Here is a 20,554-nt window from a genome sequence, read left to right as displayed (position 1 = left end):
CTGTATTATTATTTATATATATATTTTTTTTTAGATACTTAATATGATGAAATTGTATTATGCCTTTGGGATTTTTTTATGTATTAAGTGTTTTATGTGTCGTGCTGTCTTTTTATTGGACCATGAGTCTGGAACGAAGTCTATTATTATTATTATTATTATTATTATTATTATTATTAAGACTGACTATAGGTGACTATATTGATTCTTTGACCCTGACTCTATCCTTTACTATTACAACTACACAGCTTATATCATCCTTTTGTTTCTAATGTCTTCATTTCAGGATGTCAGTGAGTTCTCCCACAAACTGCTTGACTGGCTAGAGGATGCATTTCAGCTGGCTGCCAAAGAGTTAGTTATATGTTGATGTCATCCATATGCATGGACTATTGTTCTTCTCTCTTTGTTTGCTAAATTGCATAAATTGAATGTCGTGTTTTACTTTCAGTAACGTGGAAGACAAACAACAAAACCCCATGGTTCAGCTTTTCTATGGTACCTTTGTGACAGAAAGAAGACACGAGGGTATGAGTTTTGTATGCGTTTTTGTCACAGTGTCAATCAATATGAATTCTGTTCTCAATCACTCACATCTGTTTTGCTCTGCTTAGGTAAGACTTTGTGTAATATCGAGCAGTTTGGCCAGTACCCCCTGCAAGTCAACGGCTTCAACAACCTGGACGAATGCCTAGAAGGTGCCATGGTTGAGAAGGAGATTGAGTCACTACATTCAGATCACAGCGTCACATCTGGCCGTGAGGTAAAGAATTTCATCAACTGACTAGCAATAACACTTCTATGTATGTATGTATGTATGCTTTGCTAAGACAGTCATGTTTTCTCTTGGTTGCAGAGATGGTTCAAAAAGTTACCACCAGTCTTGACATTTGAACTGTCGAGATTTGAATTCAACACCCAGCTCGGTCGTCCTGAAAAGATACACAAGAAACTGGAGTTCTCACAAATCATTTATATGGACAGGTGAGCATTGTACAGATAACAACAATCACAGCTGGGCAAGTTCATTTAGTGTCACCATTTCCAACAGGGTAAAATAAGCGTCTACAGTAGGCATGGGGATAACTTTAAAGGACACACGTCTGCAGGATTTCATATGTATCGTCTTTTTTTTTCTTCTTTTTTTTGCGAAGATTTTTTTAAATTGATTCTTTTCCCTAGAACAATATTTTTCTTTATTTATTTTTTTTTACCAATGATTCAACTAAATATTTTCTGTTCGGCGACTACATCGTATACGTTTCCGAAAGCAGAAAATACATGTTATGTACTTCTTCTACAAATTGATTGACATCTTAGAAAACAATTGGTTCGTAGGACTGTCTCATGATATATTGTCTCTACAAGTGTATTATTCAACTTTTGTTTTTGTAAAAGAAGGAAAAGAAAATCGCAATACTCAATACTCTCGAATAGCAGTACTTCTAGAATTGCAATAAATGAAAATCGCAATACAAATCGAATCGGCACCCATGTATCAAATCGGGACAAAAGCATATCGTCCCAGTCCTACAAATGTAGAAAAGAAGAAAAATCTACCCTGTTTTATGTCTATTTAAATGTTACCCACATGTACTGGTTTTCTGTGGACAGATATCTTCACAAAAACATACAACAGACCCATGAGAGGAGAGGAGAAGTGAAAAAACTCAAGGAGCAACTTGCAGCCCTCCAACAGAAACTTGAGTGGTAAGTCTTAAAGCTTAGGCACTTCTCCACTTTATGGGAACAAATATCGTGCTAACTGTGTCCTGTCTTTATTCACAGCTACAAAAATTATGGCTCGGGACCAACCAAGTACCCTCTGGCTGATATGCTGCAGTTTGTGCTAGAGTTTGCTACCACCAAGCCTACAAGTGTTTCCCCAGCTGAAGATCTAAGACCAGCTTCTCCGACTCCTGCCAACCACCCTCTCAGTGAACAAGTCTCCAAAGACAACAGGTAGAGTACACCGAGGACCAGAGAACTGTACCAGGCAGTGGCCAGTCATCAAAGACAAAAGCACAATAAGATATTGTCTTCAGACTTTTACTAGCCATACCCTGGTCCTACCAGACTCTCGTACATTTAATTTGTACAGAGAGTCTGGCCACTCTCCATTGACAAGTGTTAACTTCCTTGAAGGCGGGTACTCGTAATCGCTAACGTTTGGTCGTGACGTCGGCTTAGCATCGCTAGCGTTCGCCTTAGCCAACTCCTTCACCACTAACGGAGCGAGCTGGAAAATCTAACTTTTTCCCGAACCCCGTGGGGAGGAGGGCCACAACATCATGGCCACCAATAAAACTCTGCAAAGATTGTTCTTGCTCTGGCTTTAACTTCTGGATATTTGGCAGCGTTGCCACAACGCACCGAATGGCTTCGCTCGCATCTTTCTTCGCCGCCATTACGAAACTACAACTCAAACTAGCGCACGACCTCAACGTCATCGTTCTCAGCCACTCCCTCTGTTCGCTGATTGGACCGGTAAAGATTTGACCGGAGAAAACCCAAGAATATACCGCAAACCCAGACGTAATACTGAAGCAAAATGAACATTTAGTGGAAGTACGTAGGAGGGCGGAGCCAGGCTATACTAGCACACCATAAACAGTCAAAAACAGTGAATGGCATGTTAATCGTTGTGGTTGAAGAGAGTAATATTTAGGGGTGTTGAAGTTGATCATTGTATTGATGCATCGCGAAGCGGACGTGGAATGGAGGTTCATCTATCTGTTTGAATTTGCTGATGAAAACCTTGTGTTGCAGTATATAATAATATTGAGGAGGTGACGCATTGTGATGCATCGTGATATCGAATCAATTCGAATCGTTGACAGGTTAATCAAAATTGAATCGTGAGACCAGTGAAGATTCACACCCCTAGTCTTATCAGAGCTAAAAAAAGAATACTCACTGATGATACAGGTTCCTTCTTTACAAAACGTACATTACACCATACTGTTCTTGCAGTACTGAACACATTTGACAGACCTCCAACGTGTCTTTGATGCTTTTCTTACTCCCCTCAGTGAACCTGAAGACCCAGATTCATCGGAGGGTGTGGTTTCTAGTTGCCAGCGGACCCCCATATACAAGCCCTTCACCCAGTGCAGACACCCCATTGACTGCGCACCCCACCCAGCCCCACACAGCATCACTGAAGAAGAGCTGCACTTTGTTAAGACCTGCCTACAGCGTTGGAGGACCGAAGTAGAGAACGACATAAATGGTCAGCTTATAATACAGTGTACAGACTTATATTGTTTTTAACACAAGTCTTGATGTGCTTTAGCTATCTTGGCATTATGGGCTCTGACCAATGGGTTGAGAAGAGCAGTGAGAGCGATCTAAAATAGTGAAGTTGTGCCCCATAAAACCAAAAACAATGAGGTGAAATGCGATCAAATGCTGCAGAGAGCTGAGGGGGACTGCAGAATAGGGTGATAATAACTTTCTGTTGGTTTGTCACTATGAGTGACACGTTATGCATTACACATAGTTATTTCATCATTTTTTAATTAAAAAAATTATTGATTAGACAGGTGGTGCAGAAAGTGGTCAATCTTGACACTGAAATTGCAGTGAGCTCCTGACTTGCCAAAGGCACATCCTCTGCTGCAATTCTTCTCCCACTTGGTCGCACCAAAATACCTGGTATATTAAATGTAGTGGTTTATATATATATATATATATATATATATATATATATATATATATATATATATATATATATATATATATATATATATATATATATATATTATATTTTTTATTTTTTCCTCACTTGCACCACTTATATATATATATAATATAAGTGGTGCAAGTGAGGAATTATATTACATATATTATATTATATATATATATATATATATATATAATATAAGTGGTGCAAGTGAGGAAAAAATCTGAGTGCGCCTCGGGAAAATAGCACTTCTGTGGCACAGAGCTACACACCTGCACGAAGAAAGAGCTCAATATCTCTCTCAGCTGACTGTGACTCCTGCCTGTCCCAAGCATTAGATTATAATATATGTGAATTGTTGAGTCATATTCCTCTGAATTGAACCCTGCTCACCCAAACCTTCCCAATATGAGGCAAAGCAGCTTTTATTTATGTAGCAAATTTCATCCACAAGGCAATCCAAAGTGCTTTACATAAAACATTAAAGATCAATTAAAAACAATTAGACATTCATTAAATGGAATATAAAAACAGTTCAAATAGAATAGGACAGATATGAAATACAAGAATAAAAGTTACAGTGCAGTGTAAGAAATTAACAATTATTTTTCAAAAAGCAGCATCAAAAAGAAAAGTCTTAAGCCTTGATTTAAAAGGACTAAGAATTGCAGTTTTCTGGGAGTTTGTTCCAGATATGTAGAGCATAAAAACTGAACGCTGCTACTCCATGTTTAGTTCCGACTCTGGGGACAGAAAGCAGAGCTGACCCGGACCACCTGAGAGGTCTGGATGGTTCATAATATAGCAGCAGATCAGAAATGTATTTTGGCCCTAAACCATTCAGTGCTTTATAAACAGTAGTAGTAGTATTTGAAAATCAATTCTTTGAGAGACAGGAAGCCAGTGTAAAGACCCCATTACTGGAGCGATGTGATCCACTTTCTTGGGCTTAGTGAGGATTCGAGCAGCAGCCTTCCCAATCAGCTGCAGCTGTCTAATAGAATAGATTCTAATAGACAGGGAGACCTGTAAATAATAGGTAAAAGAATAAAAAACATAAAAGATATTGATTTTCCCTTCGCTGTAGGTGCATTGTGTTAATTTCTGTTTTCTCTCTGTTTTTCGTTTTTTTTTGTGTGTGTGTCCGTCCGTCCGTCCGTCCATCCGTCCGTCTGTCCGTCCGTCAGAGCTAAAGGCCAGTATTGACAGGCTCACTCAGATGCTGGAGGGCATGTACTCAGACAACAGTCTCTGCCAGGTAAGACTTACAGTACACTCCTAATTCACTCTGACAAACAGCAATCACATGTTTACATCTACCACTGCAGAAAGTGCATTGGGGTCAGATTGGATGAAACGTTATCGATCTCCATGGAGAAACAGAAAACAAATGTAATGTAAACAAGTCGACAGAATACAAATAAGAACAGACCAGATGATTGGCTGTGGCTCAGGTGTTAGAGCGGTTGTCTACCAATCGGATGGTCGGTGGTTCGATCCCTGGCCCCTGCAGTCCCATGTTGAAGTGTCCTTGGGCGAGACCCTAAACCCCGAATTGCTCCCAATGTGTGAATGTTTATCTGATGATCACCTTGTATGGCAGCCTCGGCCACCACTGTATGAATGTGCTCTGTAAAGCACTTTAAGTAATCCTTAAAACTAGAAGGGAAAAAAAAGCACTATACATGAATGTTATACTGCAGTGAGTCACATCTCAGTATTCTGATATTTGGTCCAAATGTTGTAAGTGTTTTTATACAGCAAGGATTCAATGCTGTCTCCCACTCTACTCTTATTAAGGCACCCTACAGACTCCATGCAGTCCTCGTTCATGAAGGCCAGGCGTCAGCAGGCCATTACTGGGCCTACATCTACGACCATGCCAACCAGCGCTGGATGAAGTACAATGACATAAGCATCACTGAGTCATCATGGGAGGAGCTGGAGCGAGACTCATTCGGGGGCATGACCAATGCCAGTGCCTACTGCCTGATGTACATCGATGACAGGCTACCCCAGCTCATTTCAGGTACAGCTCTGTGTGTGTCAAATCAAAAATCAAAAAGGATTAATAAATAATGTTCTTCTTTGCGAGCAAGAAACAGGATTAAGCGTGTAAGGGAGTTAAAACAACACATAAAAATAAAGAGGTTATAAATTATTGAAAACCCACTCACATATAAATGAATATTTAGTTACTGTTATTTATATGTAGCTCTGACTCTAGCCTGATATTGAGAGCGTAGCTATTTTTATAATGTTAGAAACTAGAATAAGAGTAAAAGTAGAGTCTTCTGTATTCAATTTTAAGTACAGTACAGTTAGTACAGTAGCATACTGGAAAAATGCCAGTTTGTATAATTATAATTACCTAATGTTAGTGTCAGTAAGTGGGTTTTACTGTGAAAGTATATTAAGTGACACTACCCCACATCCACTCAGAAGCCACAGATGATGAGACAGGCCAGGTGCTGAATGGCATGGACTCGCTGCCATCCATCCTCAGACGCTACGTCCACGAAGACAACCGCTGGTTCCAGCAGGAGCTCAGTGAATGGGAGGAGCAGTTCTGCCAGACCGCAGCCCCACAGGGAGAGTTTACACCCTCTGCAGAGCCCCCAAACCCCATTCCAGACAATATACACCCAATACCAGTTGAGCCAGCGCCCCAGTCAGGACCATCCACTGAGGAACTGGAGCAGGGAGCTTCTTCAGAGCCACAACTAGACCCAGAGGCAGCGAAGGATCCTGAACCCGATTCCAGAGAGAAACCTGAAGGTCTGTAGTGGAGACTAGAGAAAAGGGAATGGGGTTTTCATAAGCCTTAACAAGCCATTGTGTATTATTTTCTGATAACGGCACGATCATCATTCCCAATCATTTGTTTAAGTATAAAAAACGATCTGGGGTAGCACTTTTCAAATCAGAGGCTGCAGATTTATCAACATAACCGTCTTTCTGCATTCAGATGGCTGCAAGGAGTTCAATTAACTGAAGGATAAACTTTTCATACAGTATGAAGCAGCTGTGTGCAACATATACTGTAAGAATTACTTCAATTGATTTAAAGATAATTGCAGACTGATTTCCTAGCATTCCTACTCTAACCACATTAAACGGTAAGAAAACCAGACGGGTTTCTGAGATGTCTAAGACCCAATTTCCTCCAAAATACCAACAGCTCGCTGCACTGCTTCATTTCAATCAACATCCCACCTGTGCAGCACACACTGGGTACCAAAATACCACACAGATGGGCAAAGTGAATTTTAAAGGAAATAGTAAATGATCTTGCGCTGGTTGTTGCGCCGCCACTAAAACGGGGCCTCCTATCTGTGTCTATATCTAGGTAATCTATATCCACGACATTCCACTTCCAGGATTACTCTCGTTTTGCCTGAAATTCCGCCGGATATCACTCTTTTTGGATGTCCCGTTACCTTCCGCTTTCTTTGTGTTGTAATTTTAAACTCCGGTGGATTTCTGAGGACTATGGTTAACTGTTCCTCAGATCTCTGCAGGGTAAATCCAGACAGCTAGCTAGACTATCTGTCCAATCTGAGTTTTCTGTTGCACGACTAAAATAACTTTTGAACGTACACACGTTCCACCAAAACAACTTCTTTCCCGAGGCTATTTTGCAGCGGCAGTATGGGCTCCACTCAGCACTTAGCCCAAGACGATTGTGATTGGTTTAAAGAAATGCCATTAAACCAGAGCATGTTTCTCTCCCATCCCGGGATGCTGTGTGGACTAGCCAGACCCTCCTCCGCAGCGCTGTGGAGGTAGGTCTGGCAATGCGAGACTAATGTCTAGGCAACACTTTTGATTGCATTTCTCCAGACCTCTGTTAGGTTGAAAAGACATACAGTGGGGCAAAAAAGTATTTAGTCAGCCACCAATTGTGCAAGTTCTCCCACTTAAAAAGATGAGAGAGGCCTGTATTTTCATCATAGGTACACTTCAACTATGAGAGACAAAATGAGGAAAAAAAATCCAGAAAATCACATTGTAGGATTTTTAATGAATTTATTTGCAAATTATGGTGGGAAATAAGTATTTGGTCAATACCAAAAGTTCATCTCAATACTTTGTTATATACCCTTTGTTGGCAATGACAGAGGTCAAACGTTTTCTATAAGTCTTCACAAGGTTTTCACACACTGTTGCTGGTATTTTGGCCCATTCCTCCATGCAGATCTCCTCTAGAGCAGTGATGTTTTGGGGCTGTCACTGGGCAACACGGACTTTCAACTTCCAAAGATTTTCGATGGGGTTGAGATCTGGAGACTGGCTAGGCTACTCCAGGACCTTGAAATGCTTCTTACGAAGCCACTCCTTCGTTGCCCGGGCAGTGTGTTTGGGATCATTGTCATGCTGAAAGACCCAGCCACGTTTCATCTTCAATGCCCTTGCTGATGGAAGGAGGTTTTCACTCAAAATCTCACGATACATGGCCCCATTCATTCTTTCCTTTACACGGATCTGTCGTCCTGGTCCCTTTGCAGAAAAACAGCACCAAAGAATGATGTTTCCACCCCCATGCTTCACAGTAGGTATGGTTCTTTGGATGCAACTCAGAATTCTTTCTCCTCCAAACACGACGAGTTGAGTTTTCTATTTCTAGAAGTTCTATTTTGGTTTCAGCTGACCATATGACATTCTCCCAATCCTCTTCTGGATCATCCAAATGCTCTCTAGCAAACTCCAGACAGGCCTGGACATGCATTGGCTTAAGCAGGGGGACACGTCTGGCACTGCAGGATTTGAGTCCCTGGCGGCGTAGTGTGTTACTGATGGTAGCTTTTGTTACTTTGGTCAGCTCTCTGCAGGTCATTCACTAGGTCACCCCGTGTGGTTCTGGGATTTTTGCTCACCGTTCTTGTGATCATTTTGACCCCATGGGGTGAGATCTTGCGTGGAGCCCCGGATCGAGGGAGATTATTAGTGGTCTTGTATGTCTTCCATTTTCTTATAATTGCTCCCACAGTTGATTTCTTCACACCAAGCTGCTTACCTATTGCAGATTCAGTCTTCCCAGCCTGGTGCAGGTCTACAATTTTGTTTCTGGTGTCCTTTGACAGCTCTTTGGTCTTGGCCATAGTGGAGTTTGGAGTGTGACTGTTTGAGGTTGTGGACAGGTGTCTTTTATACTGATAACAAGTTCAAACAGGTGCCATTAATACAGGTAACGAGTGGAGGACAGAGGAGCCTCTTAAAGAAAGCCAGAAATCTTGCTTGTTTGTAGGTGACCAAATACTTATTTTCCCGAGGAATTTGCAAATAAATTCATTAAAAATCCTACAATGTGATTTTCTGGATTTTTTTTCTCATTTTGTCTCTCATAGTTGAAGTGTACCTATGATGAAAATTACAGGCCTCTCTCATCTTTTTAAGTGGGAGAACTTGCACAATTGGTGGCTTACTAAATACTTTTTTGCCCCACTGTATGTCTGGCTGCACAAGATTGGGATGATAATGTTTTATATGAGGGGAGAGATGGAATTGTTAAAAAACTGTAACTTCATTATTGCATTTTTATTGAGGCCCTATACTAAATGATGAGGTAGCCTTTATATATCCTGCAAGTAAAAGTAACTACTGAACAGTACTTTTCATCATATTTCACTCAAAGCCTCTTTCCTCTCTATTTATTTATTTTTTTGACCCCAGAAGAACCAAGAAAGTTAACACCACCACCACCATCACAGAGCCCCGGCTGCCAGCCAGACGACACCAGCAGTGCAGCAGTCACTGACACCCTGGGGCCCAGCCAGAGCTCCGCCTCAGCTGAAAAGGAGCTTCAGAGTCAGGTGGGCACTTCTGTGACACCCCGACCACCCGCTCCCCCCTCTTTAGAATATGGGTCAGAAATTCTAGACCACAAAAATAAAGTGAGTTCATCTGGCTCAAGGATCTCATTTCTCCACTTAGCATAGCCATGGAGATCCATGCTTTATGTCAGGCAGGGTGGAGCATAACACACAGATAAACTAAAGGTTAGGAGTAATCACTGCTATCAACTCATTTGCTATAGTGTGTAGTTTCTGTCTTCCCCATGAGGTATTCTAAATAATGACAACAAAACTGTCAGCGCATCCACATGATACAAGCCTTCTGTGATCGCGCATCACCCCCCACTACTCCTCCATACAGTTGCTAGTAGCCGCGGAGGACATGGAGGATTAAAAAACATGATGGACTCTTCAGAAGAGGTCATTATCTTCACTCAAGTTTATACAGAGATATACAGAGAGAGTTGTGTGGAGCTGATAGTCTTAATTAGCTTTGTAGCAACTCATTTGGCAATGGCTTGAATGTAACGGACGTTAATATCAAAAAGTTACGCACTAAAGCTTTAATAGTCAGTAGCTTGTTCAGAGGCATATCATATCATTTTCACTTTATCACTTTCAGTTTCTGTTCTGGTCAAAATACTAGAAACACGGGGCGTCCTGATAGCTCACCTGGTTGAGTGTGCACCCCATGTACAGAGGCTCAGTCCTGGCTGGGGATTCAATTCCGCCCTCTGGCGCTTTGCTGCGTCATTCCCCCTCTCTTAGCTGTCCTCTAATATAAAGGCCTAAAATGCCCAAAAATTAAACTCTTAAAAAAAATATATATATATATATATTTATATATTAGAAACACCAGTGCAGTCCAATACCAGTTGAATCAGCACCCCTGTCAACAGAAACTGATTATAAGCTTCATAAATATAATATTTATTGTAAGCTGTACCTTTAGATGCCATTAAATGGTTGGTGTTAAAATAGAAAAACATGCTGTATACTGTATACTCATTATTATCCATATATATTAACTTTGCTCCACAGTTTTTTGTAATACATACCTATGTGTTGATAAGTGTAGGTGCATTTCTATATGGAGGCAGACTATGCAAAGCCCTAAACAGAATAAGTGGATATAAATAGTGGATGGATAGAAGGAATAGTAATGTGCGTTTTCTTAAATCTTTCTGTCAGACTCCTGGCCCTGAAGCAGAGCTTAGTAACCCGGCACCATCTGACCCCTATGTGGAGAAGGACGACACACAGGCGGCAGGCCTCGGCCCTCAAGCTGAAGGTGAGTCAGAGGCTTCCAGAGAAGCTCCTGAACATGAAGCAAAGCTGGAGGATGAGCCGCAGCAGCAGGAGGTCCCGGCCAGACAGCGACAGACTGAGAACGAGGTCTCGGAGGTGGAGATCCCCAACGTGGGCCGGATCATGGTGAGAGCTGATGCTGACGGATACAATGAAGAGGTAAGCACGTATCACAATGTGATGTGAATTCAGTAGCTTATACCACATAGCAAAGTTAGTTAAACCTAAGTTACTGCCTCCAAATATAAATGAAAATGGGGGAAATTTGAGGATAAATGTATTGCATTAAAGGAGTAAAATACATAGCTGCATTAAGATATATTAACAGATCTGATGTTTTCTGATGTTTATGACACCATCAGATTGATAAATAGTTAATCAGTTCAAAATGTAGCCAACTTTGTCTTCCAGTTTTTCTGAGCTTGGCCACTGAAACACAGCATTTATAATGAAAGCATATGCGTGGGATTTAGAGCTTCCTAGTGCTCATACACTGCTTTTTGGGACACATTTAAGCTGTTTTGCAGTTTTAAATTCTTACTTTAAGGACGTTTCCCACCGTTGACACAACCACCACCAGTCTGATTTGAGCAGAAATCATACATTTGCAACATCTCATGTATGTGGGAATGGGATGCAGCCCTAAGCCCTATTTCTCAGCGGTTTGCTGCCCAGTTGATGTTATAATCTCTTGTTTCTTCTTATTTCCTAGATGATGCTGACTCCAGCAATGCAGGGCGTCATTCTAGCCATAGCCAAGGCCAGACAAACCTTTGATAAGGAAGGCCCTGAGGCTGGCCTCATCAAGGTATGGTCCTCACACCTCCACAGTTCATAAAACAATGAAATAATCAATACGTTTTCTGGAATCGTTTTACCAGCCAACATCAAATATTTACATTGCTACATTAAACTGCTTCTTTCAAATATAGGAGCAACATTTTTTCTCACTATGTAAATGGGTTTTAATGTGCCCTGTCTGTATGTGATATGATTTGTTTTAATGTACCCTTTTTAATCACAGATTTTGCACATGCAAACAAAAAGACACATTTCTGCTTTTTTGCACACAAAAACGTAGATGATAAAGTATTTTCTTTTCTATTCTATTCATCTCTTCCCCATATATTTATTAGAACCAAGACATAAACACAAAAACACCCAAATGTAATGGGGGACCTTTTGGCTACAAGTTAATTCATTCAGGATCAGAGGATCAGAAGCATCCCAAATATTTTCTTCTATTAATGATAAAGAACAGATTCTTTTGTCAACTATTCCAAATGTAAGAAGGTCAAAGTCAATAACAAGACGAGCATTTTAACCTTGTCTTTTGACTCAAAAAATCCAATAATCCCCACATCTTAATGAGAACAAAGAAAATACTTAAATACTAAAATATTACAAATTGTGTTCCAGTGTCTAAGTTAAAAAAAAAAATCCATTTGCTCTCCTCCCATGAGGAGATACTTGGGTTGATCCTTGAAGGCAAAAGTCAAATAAATTACTTTTGTCTATGTATTGTTGCTGAGATTTTCAACTTTAGTAACCCATTATGAATGTGGGATGCAAGAAGAAGAAGAAAGCAAGCATTATCACTTAACCTCTGTTAATATACAGTACTCGGTTGTTGTATGAGTCATTCTGAGTTCAGTCACTGTGAGGTTGCATCAAAAAAAACACATCTATCTGGCACTTTTACATGTTGCCAACTACCAGCATTGGCTTATCTGTTTTAGATATCATTAAAAATAAGTTTCCCGTTGTTCCCTCAGGCCTTCCACGAGGAGTATTCCCGCTTGTATGAGCTCTCCAAGGAGGAGACCACACCCCAGGAGGACGCTCGTCTGCAGCACGCTCTGGTCTACTTCTTCCAGAACAAGGCACCCAATCGCATTATTGAGAGGACGCTGCTGGAGCAGTTTACCGACCGCAACCTGAGCTTCGATGAGAGGTACACACAGATAACAGACAAATGGTTCCTTGATGAGTCTCAGACATTAGTCTTTTACATTGGTTTTTAAAAGATAAAAACATGAATACAAATAAGCTATTGTCACAATCTTGGATGAAACTGACATTATAAAAAATAAAATGGATCACAAACCCCAAGATCAAGGATAAACCTCTGTTGGACATTATATGGACATTATAATACATTATAATAAAACAAGTTGTGAGGAATTAGGAGACATGATGAATTCATTTGTCAGAAAAGGGTTCTGTTTGGTCGGTTGTTTATGTACAATGTGTACACATAGCAGAAGTAAGTGAGTAACTAAGGTGGTTGGAAAGAAGGCTTTTCTCAGAGCAGCAGCATTTCGTAGACTAAGTAATACAGTAGACCAGGGGTCTTCTACGTTTTTTAAGTTTTTTAATGTTAAACATACATGTGGCATGGCCTTAGTGCCACACTATAGGCCATTGAGCCTATCATCAGTGGGGATTTATATTTGATAATAATATGTTGGCTTCATGTTCATGACTTTTTCAATTAAAAAAAAAAACTTTCAAAAATTAACAATATTTGGAGGCCCCCCTGCGTTGACTCTGAGGACCTCCTGTTGAAGTAGACCTCCCTGCAGTAGACCATACAGCGTTCCTGTTACGCCATCTAGTGTCCAGAGCAGAGACCTGCAGCACGGTGTGAATGTTCCTGTATCAATCCTGTTGGAAAAAAAAAGCATTACTTATGTCCTTTCTGTGCATGCAGAGCCATCAGTATCATGAGGGAAGCCCGAACCAAGCTGCGCCTCATCAAGCCAGAGGACATGGATATGGATGACTACTTGGTGGGTTGCCTTTTCCGACTTATTTTCAGGGATGCACTGCTCGTGTGTTGGAGGTTAACTGGTCCCATCTTTGTAATAATTTCACTAGATAAAAACACATTATTAAATGGTAGTCTCTGCTATGTGGAGGAGTTTTTGATTGTGACGAGTGTATTTGGGTCTGCATGGTTGGAATGCCAGCAGGGTGCATGTAAACCGGATGGCATTTGGTCACATTATACTGAGAACTGTGCACACCAGTGGTTCTCAACCTTTTTGGGACCAACGCCCCCCTATCCATTATCCAGGTCCCTTACCCACCCCCCATCAAATAAGCTAATTTCCCTAAATATAAATGATTAGGTCCTATTATTGTTATGATAATTATTATTGTTGTTATTAGTCTGATTATTGTTGTTACTATTGTTATCAAAAATCATCAAAAAAATCATATCATTGAATGAAAAATGTTCAACAGCTATGTTCATAGACTTATTAAAGATAAATGATGTTAACGTTTAATATAGTCTATAAAGTTCACGACAAGACGGATTCATAACGCTGCAGTACACAGTTTATATAAGATGATACTCTGACGTCCCGTTCCCGTGAAGGCAGCACGGAACTGACAGAAACACAGAAGAGAAGAAGAGTTACGATCCACCATCTCGTCACTGTTTTTTGCAAGTAGTTTAAATTGTAAACTCGTATTGTTTCGTATTGTATTTGGTGTAAACTCGCCTTAAAACAAATGCCTCCCAAAGGCACCTCAACGCCCCCCTTTCCACAATATTTCTTCCAGCGCCCCCCCCCCGTCATCCTCTCAACGCCCCCTGGTGGGCTGTACCACCCCCGTTGAGAAACACTGGTGTAGACCCTAGCATGAAATGACAGTTGGAGTGATGGGGACACTGTTTTAAACTGTTTCTTATTACAAGAATATAAACTTAACATCAGACGTATCCCTTATTACAATGATAAGTGGGATCCAAACAGCAAATGACGTTCCCGTTGGTTGTCCTGTGTGCTTTTTCACAGCAGTGGCATGACGACTACAGGCTGTTCAGAACGGTGTTTGTCTACCTGCTGACTGGACTGGAGCACTACCAGCATGGGAAGTAGGTGTTACCTCTACACTGCCTGGCCAGCATGTGTCGAATCACTTCCTGCAGATCAGTATCAACCTATTTGTTTCATCCATGTGTTGCACCACAAAATCTCATTTTCATCAGAAGTTTCAGAAATGAAAAGTTACAATAATCATCACTGCACATACAACATAGAGAAGAAGACATAGCATAGCTACTAATGTTCTTACACTTACACACGAGAACAAGTAACAAGTAAACAGGATCGCAGGAAAATTTATTTTCGGGGGTAATGAAGTTCAGCTGGTTCCAGTAAGGAAGAAAATGCATCTTTTATTAGTGACATTGTTTAAAAAGAAAAGCAGCAGTTACATTTCGTAGTGCATTTGTAAATACTTCGACTTCATTGCAACATACTTACACATGCATACCATTCTGACTGGATTAAACATCTGTGTTCAAAAATGATGATGATTGGTTTACATACCAATAAAGGCCAAAAGTGTGATGGCAGTTTTTTGAAGGGAATTACATGGTGACTGTTGTCTGCCTTGTGTGTGTGTGTGTGTGTGTGTGTGTGTGTGTGTGTGTGTGTGTGTGTGTGTGTGTGTGTGTGTGTGTGTGTGTGTGTGTGTGTGCGCGCGCGGCAGGATGCGGGAGGCACTGATATTCCTGGCTCATGCGTACGAGACTAACCTCACCCTGCTGAAGAACGGAGAGAAACGTGGCATGGACAAGTCTCTTATTGCCGTCTACAGGAGGAAATGCCTCACTGTAAGTAAAGCTGCTCTTGCAGTCAGTGCGTGTGTGACTACATGATGGCACTGAGCTCAATCATTCTGCATTAAGGTTAGAATGAAAATAAAAAGTTACAAAAAGTTGTTTGAAAAAAAGGTTACAATATGAAAATGTGACTTTCCATGGCAGTCTGCCCTTGTAATTTGATATTTCTTGTATGCAAGTAGACATATTTGCCCGCGCTTGAGGAAATGTCATGAGACGTCAGACTCATAGAAGTCATCCTCTGGGAACTATCAGTGTCCATGTGACATTTCATGACATTTGGCCAATAGTTTCTGACATATCTTCCTCTGGAACAACAAACATTGCTGTAATTAGGCTGTGTCACTAACAGGACAAATGTTTTAGATCTGAAGCACTTGGTTAAGTGACCTACTTACAGTCTCAGTACTTCATACAATGCAGTCAGTTGAATTTGAAATAATGACTATGAAGTTAAAATTCAAAGTTCAGTATTGACCCTGGAACTAGAGGTTGAATAAACAACCTCACCACAAATTCCATTTAGTGGCTGTTCTGGAGCCTTCGATCAGATCACATGAACCTAAAGGGATAGTTTGGATCTTTTGTAGGGCTGCCTGCTTCTCCAACCTTGGGGCGTGCCAAGTGCCATCTACTGTAGGTTATACACTCACTATGGATAAGTACCTCATACAACCCCACCTTAATACTTCTGAACTATGCCTTAAAGCCTTTGGATCAACATGAACATCCTTAAAGTGTTTAGGAGAAAAAGAACATTTGAACATCTACAATTCCACGAAAACTAAGGAAACTCCATCTGCTGATGAAGCTCATTTGATATGATTCAGAGTTCTAGAACAGCTACTAAATTTTTTTCCTGAAATGCTTTATGAGCACAGTTTTGCAAAGTGATCAAACACACATAAGTACAGAGGAAACCTTGTGACAATAACTTTTACTCTCTTCTCCATCCTCCTCCTCCTCATCCTCCTCCTCCTCCCAACATCCACCACACAGGCACTGAATGAAAGCGCATCGCGGCTGTTTTGCAGCGGTGAGGAGACCAACGTGGAGGAGGGCATCGCCATCATGGACGAGGCCGTCATCCCCTGCCTTCACCTGATGAGCCGGGACTCGGCTTTATCCCATGAAGACCGGGACGCCATGGAGGGCATCCGCAGCCACTGGTGCTGCTGCCTGGGCCAGGACATGGATGGTAAAATAAGTTGAATTAGGGCTGGGCAATATATGGATACTATATCAAAATTGATATATGAGGCTGGATATCGTCTTAAATTTTGGATATCGTAATATCGCCATATGGCATAAGTATTGTCTTTTCCTGGAGTTTTTCCTACAGTTAAGTGATGTCATTTTCTGAACTTACCAGGCTGTTCTATTATTTGCCTTTACCCACTTAGTCATTACATCCACATTATTACCAATAGTCAACCCTACAATATCGTTGCAATATTGGCATTGATGTATTTGGTCAAACATATCGTGATATTTGATTTTCTCCACATCGCCCAGCTCTAAGTTAAATTAAGACATCTGCATATCTTATAAAAATCCTCTAATTGTTGTCAAAGTGTTCCAACCCTGATGGCACCAATTTTCAAAATTAATCAAAATTAATTTAATCACAATAATTAAGATACTAAATAAAACGCTAAATAATTCCTTAACATTCTACACATACTACTTAAACTAACTTAAGCCTTTTTTTAAACATCCATGTATGCTTATTAACAGTCTTCTTCTTTCTTGCCTCTTGCTGGTGCATTGCTACATTTCTTGCTGCAACGCCAACTGTCAATCAGTGGACTAGTGTGAAACTGTCATCAGGACTGTGTATCGCATCAGCAATGTCTCGTAGGCATATGCATGCATCCTCCGCCGTGCGCTCGTAGAGCAGTAAAATTGGGACATACACCAATACTAACACTAACGAACTTTGAACTAAAATGCCGCTAAAATAAACCCCCATTTCTGCGGCTCTTCCTTTGTTTTCAGACTCATTGCAGGTGAAGCTGGGGGAGTTTCTGCCCCGGGTTCTGGACGGATCAGCTGAGACAGTAGTTCTTAAAGACCCACCCAAAGTCCATGTCAACCAGGCCCACGACCTGTGCAGTCGCCTGGCCGCTGTCATGGAGTCCATCCACAGCACCTCGATAGTCAGCGTCAAGTAAAGCCCTGAATGAAACCCCCAACAACCTCCTTGAAGCGTGCGTCTGACCTGCAAGCAACTTGGCCGATAGCTCTTTCTGTGCTGACAGACTGTGGGGTTGAGACAGCGTGTAGTTTTCAACAAGCCAAATTATGGATTTCATTTTATCAGCTGGTTTAGTACTGCACATGCATATCATTTTGATGGTTTAACATAGAAAGCTATAAGCCGTATTTAGGGGTAGATAGATAGGGGATGGGGCAGGGTTGTCAGCACATGAATACATGCTCATTCCAACAGCATTACCACGTCACCCAAAAGCTTCTGGAAAAGCTTCCATTATATGCCTTCTGTTCAGCCTGCCCACCAGCATCAGCAACCCCCAGTTTGCTGAAAAAATACTAACAGTGTTTAAAAATCATAATGGCCCCTAAGCAGCAGCAGGTTATGCAAAAGAGGGTCAAACGGTAGCAGCCCACTGTAAAAAAGAAAAGTTCTTCCATTACCCGCAAAACAATAAGTTTTGGTTTACTAGATATCAGTTAACATCTAAAAACATGTTTTAGACCTTCTGCCTCCAGATCTCTTCGACTTTGAGTGCATCCTCTTGTTACCATCTCCAAAGAGCACATTACTTACTGTCAAGGCCAGTTCTGGAACTAGTGGCTCTGGTCTTTTTCCTAAAAACTGTAGAGAGTGTAAAGGTTTTATAGCTGTAACCAGCTTCTTGTCAGCCAAACAATTGTTAATTAAACCAACCTGCGGAACAGATGTCATCAGTAGGAAAACAGGGAAGCTATAAACTATGATTGGCACTCTGAATATGTGTTATTGCCTGGCAAACGTGTTAACTTTAAAACTGGCAACAATTGGACTGTCACTCAAACTCTGCAGGAAGTGACTGACTGGGTTGGTAGGATTTATTATTTTGTTGCTAAGCAGTGTGAACGCACAAAAGGCCTTTTATACAGGACTAAAAGAAAAACACTAGATTTGTACTGCACAGTAACAAATGCTTTGTTAAATATATGTTTTATATTACTTTGTATTTTTCCAAAACCGGAAATTTTACATGTATGTGAAGCTAGAAAGAAAGATAGATAGACACAGTTCTATTATGCATAAACATATTAATGGTGTCCGAGATGCAATGCAGTATCATGAATGAATCCCCTAAATCAGGATTTGGAGCTACTCTAACAGCCAGTTCTGGCTGCTTTTTCACTTGTACTCTGTGACGATACTCAATAAATGTTTTAGATACTCTGTGTACTCCTTTATCATTGACTGCCTTCACTTGTGTAGTAGAAGTACTAGTTTGCTAAAAACTGTCCAGCTGTTATGAGAAATAAAAAATAAAAAAGAACTATATATTTGTTAGCTGTTTTTAAAAGATTTACACCTTTTGTATGAACTAATCAATTCAGGGGAGATAAAGTATTAAGAGACAAGCTAATGTGTTGTTGGCTTTGGACTTTTAATGAGATTAGTTGACATTAAAAGAAACACCCCCAAAGTTAATGTCATACTTGCACAGATTAGACCATTTTGCAAGTGCCAATTCTATTGGCTGCTTATTTATTATTAACTGTACCAAAACTGACCAGAAACTACATACACCGACTGACATACTGGTGCACTAATGCACGCTCTCCCTACAACCCAAAGAATAAGATGAATCCTTTGCGCTTTTATTTTGAAAGCAACACGCCCAACCGGAAGCCTCTCTTTAACGGCTTGAGTTTTCCTGCCTCGGGTCTCTTCTGTGAACGGCCCGAAAACATAGAAGCCCGGTGCCCGGTAAATTTACCTGACGGTGAGAAATGCCAGCACCCAGGTACGCTTAACATGGCGGCGAGGAGTAACGTTACCGACCGTGTATCGACTGCTGGAAGCTGAACGAAGAGTTGATAACCACATCCGAAGAGCGGAAGTTGTTCAACCAAAACACACAGGTGGACAAGACGGTTTCCCATTTATTGTCTTGTGCAGTGTGCAGAGAATACCTCCTTGGAGTTGAGGAGTTTGAATAACTAAACAGGCACCTCGGCAGACAGGTAAGATGAAAGAAGTAGTCGCAATTGCACAACAGAGGAGCGAATTTAGATTAGAAACCGTGTTTATTTGTAAGCTAAGTTAGCCTACGTTACAGGAGTCCCTGTCTTACGTTGAATAGAGTTAACGTTACACCTTAACTTAATGCTTATAAACATGATAAGTGGAGAGGATTTCATGTCTCATTCATGCACTAGAATCGTTTACAATATTGTTAGCACACTCAGTTATTTGTGTTGATAGCCGGTCCGGCCGCGCGTGCATGTGGCCGTGAAAAACGTAGGTATTTCACATATTAGGGAACGATCTCTGAGAGCCGTGTGGACGCAATCACAGCCCGCTGTTGTGATTTATTTCAGTATTTTGAGTACAGCTCCTTTTGCAAACTAGCTTTCTGTTAACAGAACTCGGTAAACGGATCCTGCTAACTCACCAGTGATCTAAATATACATAGAGGCGTAAAGATGCACTCATCTGCTGAAGTGTTACCACTGCGAAATCAGGGGATCGCCTGTAGAACAGTGCTTTACTCTAAGTTAGATGGTGGACGTCCTGCACTTTTACCACTTTGCATTTAGATTCACAGCTGTTTTTGAAGTTGTGACCACAATCCAACTTTGTACTTACAGTTTATTTTTGAAAGCTACGCTACCAATAGCCTACAGTTACAAGACCAAAAAAGGTTAATTAATTCCTGTTTGGGTTGCTGCCAATGTCACCTTTTATGTAGTGTACATGTTTACAAACTCGAAAAACCAGTGGTTTGTGTTTGCACAGTATGTGTGGTTGACAACAGGGAGTGGGGCAGCTGAGCTGAAATGTCAGAGCTTCACATACCCAGTAGTGGCCAAACTTAAGTCCCTAGAACACATCTTTCCAAAATTATGGGCATTAATATGCTGGTATAGCAGCATCTC

At 40.9% G+C, this 20,554-nt stretch overlaps 2 protein-coding genes across 2 annotated transcripts in view; both read left to right on the top strand.

Moving 5' to 3' along the window:
* usp28 (ubiquitin specific peptidase 28) overlaps positions 1–18,842 on the top strand; it is a 31,830-nt gene extending 12,988 nt beyond the window's left edge. Inside the window, exons 8-26 of the mRNA XM_078265725.1 lie at positions 287–354; positions 452–528; positions 615–763; positions 857–984; positions 1,615–1,710; positions 1,789–1,962; positions 3,033–3,232; positions 4,873–4,943; positions 5,486–5,714; positions 6,128–6,463; positions 9,359–9,498; positions 10,672–10,947; positions 11,501–11,596; positions 12,564–12,742; positions 13,502–13,580; positions 14,598–14,677; positions 15,298–15,421; positions 16,430–16,628; positions 17,429–18,842. Coding sequence (XP_078121851.1) covers positions 287–354; positions 452–528; positions 615–763; positions 857–984; positions 1,615–1,710; positions 1,789–1,962; positions 3,033–3,232; positions 4,873–4,943; positions 5,486–5,714; positions 6,128–6,463; positions 9,359–9,498; positions 10,672–10,947; positions 11,501–11,596; positions 12,564–12,742; positions 13,502–13,580; positions 14,598–14,677; positions 15,298–15,421; positions 16,430–16,628; positions 17,429–17,604 — 2,877 coding nt within the window. The 3' untranslated portion in view covers positions 17,605–18,842. The remainder of the gene's footprint in view (positions 1–286; positions 355–451; positions 529–614; positions 764–856; positions 985–1,614; positions 1,711–1,788; positions 1,963–3,032; positions 3,233–4,872; positions 4,944–5,485; positions 5,715–6,127; positions 6,464–9,358; positions 9,499–10,671; positions 10,948–11,500; positions 11,597–12,563; positions 12,743–13,501; positions 13,581–14,597; positions 14,678–15,297; positions 15,422–16,429; positions 16,629–17,428) is intronic.
* Positions 18,843–19,294: 452 nt separating this feature from the next.
* Positions 19,295–20,554, top strand: part of orai2 (ORAI calcium release-activated calcium modulator 2) — a 12,797-nt gene continuing 11,537 nt past the window's right edge. The window contains exon 1 of the mRNA XM_078265471.1: positions 19,295–19,639. The gene's annotated coding sequence lies outside the window, so the exon portion shown is untranslated. The remainder of the gene's footprint in view (positions 19,640–20,554) is intronic.

The sequence above is a fragment of the Sander vitreus genome, chromosome 13 (assembly GCF_031162955.1).
Source record: "Sander vitreus isolate 19-12246 chromosome 13, sanVit1, whole genome shotgun sequence".
Lineage (NCBI taxonomy): Eukaryota > Metazoa > Chordata > Actinopteri > Perciformes > Percidae > Sander > Sander vitreus.
The sequence above is the reverse complement of the archived record's forward strand: the minus strand, read 5'-3'. Positions and strand labels throughout refer to the sequence as shown.